Source organism: Alligator sinensis, unplaced genomic scaffold (genome assembly GCF_000455745.1).
Source record: "Alligator sinensis unplaced genomic scaffold, ASM45574v1 scaffold295_1, whole genome shotgun sequence".
Classification (NCBI taxonomy): domain Eukaryota; kingdom Metazoa; phylum Chordata; order Crocodylia; family Alligatoridae; genus Alligator; species Alligator sinensis.
Genome location: NW_005842754.1, coordinates 650496 through 659008, shown reverse-complemented (window position 1 = coordinate 659008; position 8513 = coordinate 650496). Strand labels below are relative to the sequence as shown.

Here is an 8513-nt window from a genome sequence, read left to right as displayed (position 1 = left end):
TTTCCCTTCTGCCAAACTACAAAATGATGGTGAGGGGACAGGGGGGAGGAGTAAGACAACTGGGATGAGTTGGTAGGAAACAGAGTGTGCCAGTGGAGGAGAAGCCTCTATGGGAACTGGGAGGAAACCTTTTGGGGAGACCCCAGTGCCCTAATGTTCCCTGACTCATGAGTGAAGACCAGGGACATGTCACTTTACATGGAGGACAAATGATTTATCCAGGACCCACTGTCCGCTTGAGGGGGCTGCTAGAGTGTGGGCAGTGTGTTGCAGGTAGAGCCTTCTCCACCACCAGGGCCACAAGGCCTGCCAAGGGACCGTGAGATTATTACCCATGGGCCCTGGATCATCCTGTCCCTTTCCAGGAACCCCACTCAGGGGAACTTTCACCATGCCTAAAGTGCCTCTACTGCCTCTGGGACTGGGCCAGATCTGCTGAGGAATGTGTAGCTTCCTCCAGACACTGGACATCTCCATTGCCCTGCCTTGCACTCCAGCTGCCCTCATGAAAGCATCCATCATCCTCATCATATCCCCCTTCCACGTCTCTAATCTCTTGGCCTAGCACTCTCACAGACAGGAACTGGAAATGGTAAGCTCCCCATCCCCTCTATCTCCCCAAGGGGCTGCAAACTCGGGTGTGTGAAGCGGGCCCTATTTGATTCAGATTTGGATTCAGTCCGAATCAGGGACAATGATTTGATTTGTTGATTTGGATCACTGTCCCTGATTCAATTTGGCCAAATCCAAATTTGAAGATTCGATGTTGATTCAGAGAATCAGCAATTCAGACATAGACACAGCTTTAAATGTTTTTTCTACATACCTCGAGGTACCAGGCGTGGCTTGTGATCGCTGCAATGCTGGGGTGGATGGAGCATCCTACAGGAGCATGAGGGGCCCTCCATGTGCTCAGCGGCAAGCCAAGAAGTGGACCAGAAGTACTTTTGGTCCACTTCTCGGTCTGCTGCCATGCATGCTGGGGAGCCCCCCATGCTTCTGTGGGACGCTCCACACACTCCAGCATTGCAGCATTCACAAGCCGCCTGCTACCTAGAGGTATGTAGAAAACATTTAAAGCTGTGGCTATGTCCGGATCACCGAATCTTTCAGAATCTCTCTGAATCGATTCGGAGGCTTCTGATTCGATTCAGAGAGATTAAAGGGTCCTCTGATTCAATTCGGATTCAGAGATTCGGCCACTGAGCTGGCCCAAATCTCTGCCAAATCGAATCAGGGACTGAAGCTTCCTATAGCCCTACTGGGAACCATTCTGTGCTTCCCCGCACAGAACTTCTAAAATCAATTTGCCAAGGGGGTTGTACTCTGACTAGGTGGCAGACCTTGCAGAGATGGCTGCCTAGCAGGGAGAGGGTGGGATCCTCCTGAGGAACTCAGGCAGGAGCTTTCTTCTCTCACTGTTATGTTCCCTGGACACATGGTTCATGTGGGGTCAAGGTTCCCAGGTGTGCACAGGGACTACCTGCTTATGAGACACAGAAGAAGCTCCCAACCCCTTCCTCTGTCATTGCAGGAATGGTACCTGCTTTCCATCATCTCCTTGGTGAAAATCTTTCAGTGCCAGATGCAGGAGCTTTACTACTGTGCAAGCCATAAGTGACTGGTAGGGGGTGCACGGGGGTGCACGTGCTCCCCCTGACGGGGCTGGTGGCTCCCCAAGGGCTAACACTGATGCTGTCAGTAAGGCTGGTGCCCCCCCAACAGGGTCGGTGACTTCTGTGGGTGCCCCTCCAGATTCAGGACACACCAGTCACTCATGGTGCAAGGGGTGCCCCCTTCCTCTACACTCTACTTCTTCTGCAGGAAATAGTTTCCCAAGAGTTATTTGAGTCCTGAAAGGAAATTGCATGCTTTCATGCCTTTCTTGAAAAACTGGAGATCCCCCTCAACATGAAAATCAGGCTGGAATGACACCTGTGGCTAAGCTATGATGAGCTCATCCCTGAGGATACTTTCTTGAGGATAAGTCGAAGGGAAATACTTTCTTTTCTCTGATGTATTAAGATGCCAGCACTTCCTGTAACTGTGTCTTTTCACATACCCCTGAACTGACCTTCCTATCTGCATCCCATCCTCATGGCTGGGCACACCACAGGAAACCCCAAACACCAGTCTCTGCTATGTAGCCTTTGCAAACCAAGGAGCTTTTGCTGATTATTATCAGCCTGAGGGTGGGGGGGGATGCATATTTATCAGCTCACCTAGCTGCTCCCACCCAGGGACCACCCATCAATCAGAAACATGGACCTGGGGGAAAGGAGGGGTAGAATGAATTACATAGTTCATTGATGTAGTTTGGGGAAAGGAGGGATCACACTTCATTGGAGAGGGAAGCAAGGGGCGGGGGGGTGTCATTCCAGCTGCTGTCTTGGGGAAGGATTGGTCTGATCCTCCCAGGAATAGAGGATGGTCTTGAGGAATACTCAGGGTAAAGTGACTAAGCATGAATTATTTTCTCCCTCAGTGACTAATGAAGTGTTAAGTGTGAAAGGGGGAGGGGTGTGACCTTACAGCTCTTGGTTGAATGCGCAGGCATTAGCACCCTGGGCTATGTACACTGTCCACCCTGGATGGAGACGTAATAATGACACTCCACCCCCACAGCTCTCCCTGCCTTTGGATTCCCAAAGATTCCCTTTGGAGGTTGGAGCCCCAATGGTGGGGGAGGGGCAATGACTAAATGGACATCCATGAGTGGCCCCTTGCCACTATGTAGAGGTGGGGGGAAGGCTGACCAAATGCCATCAGGTGACAGTGTTAGACAATGTGCCTACTATCCAAGTTTCCTGACCCTGGGTCTGGATCCCATGCATCCTCAGTCTGTAAGTTTGGGGGCAGGGGTTAAGGGTTTCCTTTTCAGCTGGGTCTCCATCACATCCATGCAGTGCAGACTGGACTCTTACCTCTGCGTGCAGCTGGGTGTGCCTCGAGTGTGTCACCTTTCTCACCATGACCTGGGGAAGCGGTGGATTGTCTTTGGCTCCTTGCACCAGGAGCAGGAAGACTGGTGGCTGGTCTCTGGGTCAGTAGCAGGTGCTGTGAGGAGCCATCCAAAGACAGGGCACAGAGAAACCTTGGCCCTGAGACAGAGAATGGTGTCTCTGGGCACATGGCATCCTCGAGATTTGCAGGGATCAAGGTCCGTGGGGGAACAAGTGCAGGGCTGTTTGAGATGTTGATGGCATGGCATTATGGTCCACATTCCGCACGTCAACCACTGTGCCTTCAGAGTTGTGCCGTGCATCCTGCTTCTTAGTGCCTGGTGTCCTGCCACTCAGGAACAGGCTGAGGGAGCTGAAATACAGCTCCACCTGTACCTGCACCGTTGGTTTCCCTGTCCTCCTGTCCTGTGCAAAGGTGCATGACAACTCTTCAAAGAAGGGCATAATGTGCCTCTTTCCCCCAGAGTTCCAGTTGGTGTCAACCATCCTCTTGTAACAGGTGTGAGTCCACCTGGTTTTTCCTCTGCTCCCAGTCCCGCGCTAGCCCTGTGCTCTCATCTCTGAGACAATCTGCTGGTACACCCCTTTGTTGTGTATAGTGTAGAGCTGTTCCTGGGTCTCCTTGTCACCACAGAGGGAGAAGAGTTCCTTTACCTCAGCCATGATCCAGTTAGCGTTCCAGCTGTAGGTAGTGGAGGAGGAACAGCAGATCTCTGATATGGTGCGTGGGTGCACCTTTGGGGTCTGGGTATCTATGGGTAGGTTTGGATGTCACTTGCTGGGGGGAGGGGGGTGTTTGGGCATATGGGTGTGAGTCTGGATGCATAGTTCTTTCTCTCCTCAGTTGTTTCCAGGTCTGGTCGGATGTGTCCCCTGATCCAGAGTGACCTGAGGTCTATTGGCCACAGCCATCAAATCCCCAAACTTTCAAGGGTTATCAACCTGCTGGCCTGAAGCCAGCTGCCCATGCCCCCTCAAGCCTTGAACTTTCCAGGGTCATCTGTGTCCCAGCTCAAAACTGGCTGGCTATGTCCACCCAAAGCTCTGAATTTTCATGGGTCAGCTACCTGCCAGCATGCACATTGGGATGCTAAAGGGTGACATGGTGGATCCTATCAATAGGATAAATGTACAAACATTCATTCAACCTGTAGGAAATTTACTGGAGAAGATTTCTGTCTCATGGGATGTGCTAGATTTTTCAACCATGTGCACCATTTTTAGTCCTGCAGAAACTGTGTGAACATTTGTATACCTGGGGTTTCTACTAGTGGAACTGTTATTCTATTGGTGGAAGTGTAATACTTGTACACACCTTTAGATGCCCTTTTCACTCCGGGGGAAGACAAGAGCCCTGACCTAGCTCCAGGCTCTGGAGACTGCTCTCAGATGGTTCCCAATAACATTATATTTAATTGTATTGGGTAGGTGTTTAGTTCCCAGTATAATACTATAGTTTTATTACACTTTGTTGCTAATGTTGTTCACTGTACCTGAGGGAGCTGAGGGGAGAGAAAGCAGGAGTCCAAGGGAAGACAGTTGGCACTGTGGTGACACAATAAGGACTGTTTAGAGCAGCATTTTCGACTGTGCTGTTTGGGATGTTGGTGTCCTGATCCTCTCCCTCTCTCAAGAGGGAAACCAGGAGCTGAGCAAAAGAAGGAGCTCTCTGAGGCAGGCGTGCTACAGATAGCCAGGGAAGCCTGGGACAAAGAACCAGGGTCTTGAAGCCAGAGGCTTGTCCCTCAAGAAGCCATACCAGGGCTGGCTTCAGGAAGTCCTCCAGGAGAGATATTGGACAAAGTTTTTTGGATAGTCCTAAGGCATAGATTACCCTGAAAGGGCGTGATCTGTGACACCTGATTCAGATATAATATAGTTTATATAAAGAACAAAAATATTAATTAGGATATAAACCGTTTGGTGCATTCTTATATAAATCTGATATAAATCTAAATAATAAAAGTAATAATCATAGTGATAATAGTAATATGTTTTAGCCCTATTTAGGGCTTGAGTCAAGTAATTGAGTATTAAAATCTTGGAATCCTTATCCTTCAGACTTGAACTACTATTCTGGCTGAGTAGCTCATCTGAAGATGAACCAAGATAACTGATTCTTTAAAACTGAGTTTTTAAACCTAGGTAGGAAGTCCTTTCCCCTAACAGGCTGATCACCTTTTCAAGGTCTTTTAAGACTTAGATAATTTAAGATTAATTTATTTCAAATTTCAATAATATTATTATTTCTTTATGCAAATGATTAAAATGATTTATGTGATTTTTATCATTTTAATCATTTGCATGATATGCCTTGTATATACTATTTGGTCACTTACATTTAATTTTAATTTCATAATTTAATTTGCCATTAACCTTTATTTCAATTAATTTTTTTGAGAATTTAATTTTGGTGGGATGGACTCCTCAAATCTTCCTTGGTTCTCAGAATGCCTCTGTGAGTCAACACCCTGCAGGATGGGTGCATAAGTATGAATCCAGAGATTGAGCAGTCACAGTAGACTGTGCACTGGCGAGGCACATATGTGCATACCTGAGTTGTAAGCCCTGGAAAAAAATGAGGTAAGGAAACTATCCCATGTTCTAACCCCAATAGCTGAGTGGTTAGGGCACTTGACTAGGTGGCAGAAGACCCATGTCCTATGTACCTGCCACCCCAAGGGTGTTTCTGTATCTCTTTGACTTCCCAGCATAATGTCTTAACTACCATATGACAATTTAGGTATTATTCAGGAATTTCTCCCAAACTTCTTCTGATGCTAAGCCAAAGTCACTTGCATTTAACAACTATTACATAGAGAGCAATGTTTCCACTCCACTGGGAGCAACGGTCCATGCTAGAACTAGGGCTCTCTTCCAGCCACTGTAGCATCCATCTCATCCTAAGGCTTTTTTTCTTTTTCCTCGCCTAACGTATTTCCCTTTCTTGGTTGCTCAGGACCCCATTTGAAAAAGAGTACTGAAAGGGGACTGGATAATACTTAACTTGTGACCTGGTGGTTAAACATTGTGCTAGGAACTACCCAGTTTTGTTCAGTTGTATATTCGTGCCTACCATGAGCACATATGCACACCTGTGTATGTGTGCAGGCACTCAATCTATGCACAAATGCTGGCATATCCACCATGAAGTGGTAATAGAATTGGAACCTGTGCATAAATACCAAAAACACCATTTATATGGATGGCATCTGCACTTTAAGTGCACCCAGAGAAATAAAATTTCACCCTTGGCCCTCACTTTTGGCCAACTTCTCTCTGAAATTATCAATCTGCAAATGTAAAGGGTGATAATTTGCAAATGAGGCAGGGAATGCAAGGAAGTGAGGGGTCTTGAGTGGGGATAATAGGGGGTAATGGATGGGGTGTGGTGGGACAGGAAGCAGAATGGGGGGAGGGAAATAATGAATAGGAGCAGTGAATAATGCAGAGGTTAGTGACTGTGGAAGTGAGTGGGCTAGAATGGAAAGTGTGTGGGGAAGAAATGAGTTGGGGGTGAACACTGAAGAGGCCGGACTGGGGAGTGAGGAGGAAAGGGTAAATAGTGAGTCATAAAATAAAGTGGGGTGAGGGTCAGAATTGTTTAGTTCAGAGGCAGATCTGTGGAGGTGCTATGACTATGTAATGCATGCAGTAAGGTCTTTGCTCTCTGCTACCATGGCTCTTCGCTCTCTGCATCCCTCTTTTTCAAAATCTTAGATCTGCTACTGGTTTAGTAAACATAGTTCACTGACAGAAACAGGAAATGCAAATGGGCAGTCACCATTTGTCTGACCCCCAGCCTGTGCCTTAGGTGGGAGTGGGATGGCATGTTATTTCTAGCACAGGTCACATTCCTACTCTGGCACCTGCTGGCTGAGAAAACCAGTGTTCAATTTTCTTCCCCTAACTGCACACTCCCTCAGTAATACTTTCATTCCCTTAAGCAGTTTCACTTACTCCACATCACGCTTTCTGATTGTTTTTCCAGAGGCCATGACCTCAGCCACTTTAGAGACGATTGGGTCATAGTTCATACTGGCCACTGCAACCACCTCATCGTTCCTACAGAAAAGAGCAGAAAATTTTAATGGTGTCTTCAGTGGTGATAATGGTCAGTTTTTCTCTCATAAATGGTAAAATACTTGTTGGAATATTTATAACATAACTATCATTTCCCCATCTAGGGAGCCCTCAGTAGTTCTTTGTGTTTGCCATCCTGACTGTGAGCAGTGTACATGATGAAGGAAAGCAGCAGGTCAGTGAGGAACAGGCAGGCAGGGATGAGGAGTGGCCAGGATCTCACGCTATATCCCCCAACACACTCCATAGCACTGCCATTGGTGCCAAGAGGGAAGCAAGATGTGACTGAATCACAGTTTGGGGCTGGTTCTGTGCTGGGGTATCACAACAGTAACTTACTCACTGGTCAAAGCAATAGCTCCCCTGCTTTGGGATTGGGTGCCAGAGCAAAAATCATCCCAGAGTTCTGGATGCACTAGAATCTACTGACGAACATAAGCAGACTGTTTGAGGTAGAGACGCGTGGGCAAGGAGGACAGAAATTATGTCACGTGGTGGATGTTCCAGAAACAGGAGATCTCACCTGAGCCATGAGATTTGAACTTTTAAAAGTCCCAACTGAAGAAAAAAAACTTTAGTTTGGGACAGGTCTCTGGTGGAGGCATAGGGGTGCAAGCCTGTCGTGGCCCCGAGAGCCGAAGACCCCAGCAGACCCCTCTGGTGGACCCCAATCTCATCCCCAGCACAGAGTTGGGAGGTAAGTGGGGCCTGTGGCAAGAGGGCACTACTTAGGAGCAGAAGGCAGTTGAGAGGAGTTGAGGAGGGTCACCCCTTCCCCCGCCAGCTCCTACTTAGCCCAGCCACTGAGAGAGCTGCACGACTGGAGCTGTGCAAACAGGCATGCTCTGGGCCTTGGCGTGCGAGTTAGTGTATGAGTTTGTGCAGGAGGGTGCATGGAGGGGCTATCAGCAGGCTCTCAAGCCCCGAGTTGTCCCCGGGGGAGTCACACAACATACCCCATGCCTGCTGTGCCCCTGGGCAGCGGGAGCCCCCTCACTGCGGGATAGACCTCTGGCGCTCGAACTCAGGTAAAGGGATCAAGGGATTAGAACTCCGCAGCAGTTCAAGAAGCCGGGGAGCCAGGGGACTTCCTACAGGCAGCTACTCGAGTCTGTCTGCCAGATTGCAGCAACAGTATCACCTGCTGGAGAAGGCCATGTCCGGGTAATCATACCCACCTGGTCTCCTACTCAAACAAACACCTAGGAGCCATGTGAAAAGGGCCCACCCAGCAATATCGTGATGGGCATGCGCTGCACTCCGAGGCTTCCTGAGTACTGAGGAGGAGGGTAAGAGGGACGCAAAAAAAGTGTCACTTACTTTAGGGACTCAAAAAAATGGCTAGCTGCTGTTGCCATGGTGTGTCTGCCCATCCTAGTGGGAAGAAGGTGCTGGGACCTGGGGGATTTGCAGCCAACCTGTGACTCTCATCACATGTGTCATACACACCCTTTTAAAAATCCTACA

At 48.4% G+C, this 8513-nt stretch overlaps 1 protein-coding gene across 1 annotated transcript in view; it reads right to left on the bottom strand.

Moving 5' to 3' along the window:
• Positions 1-6919: 6919 nt before the first annotated feature.
• Positions 6920-8513, bottom strand: part of AIFM3 (apoptosis inducing factor, mitochondria associated 3) — a 186289-nt gene continuing 184695 nt past the window's right edge. The window contains exon 18 of the mRNA XM_025216616.1: positions 6920-7028. Coding sequence (XP_025072401.1) covers positions 6920-7028 — 109 coding nt within the window. The remainder of the gene's footprint in view (positions 7029-8513) is intronic.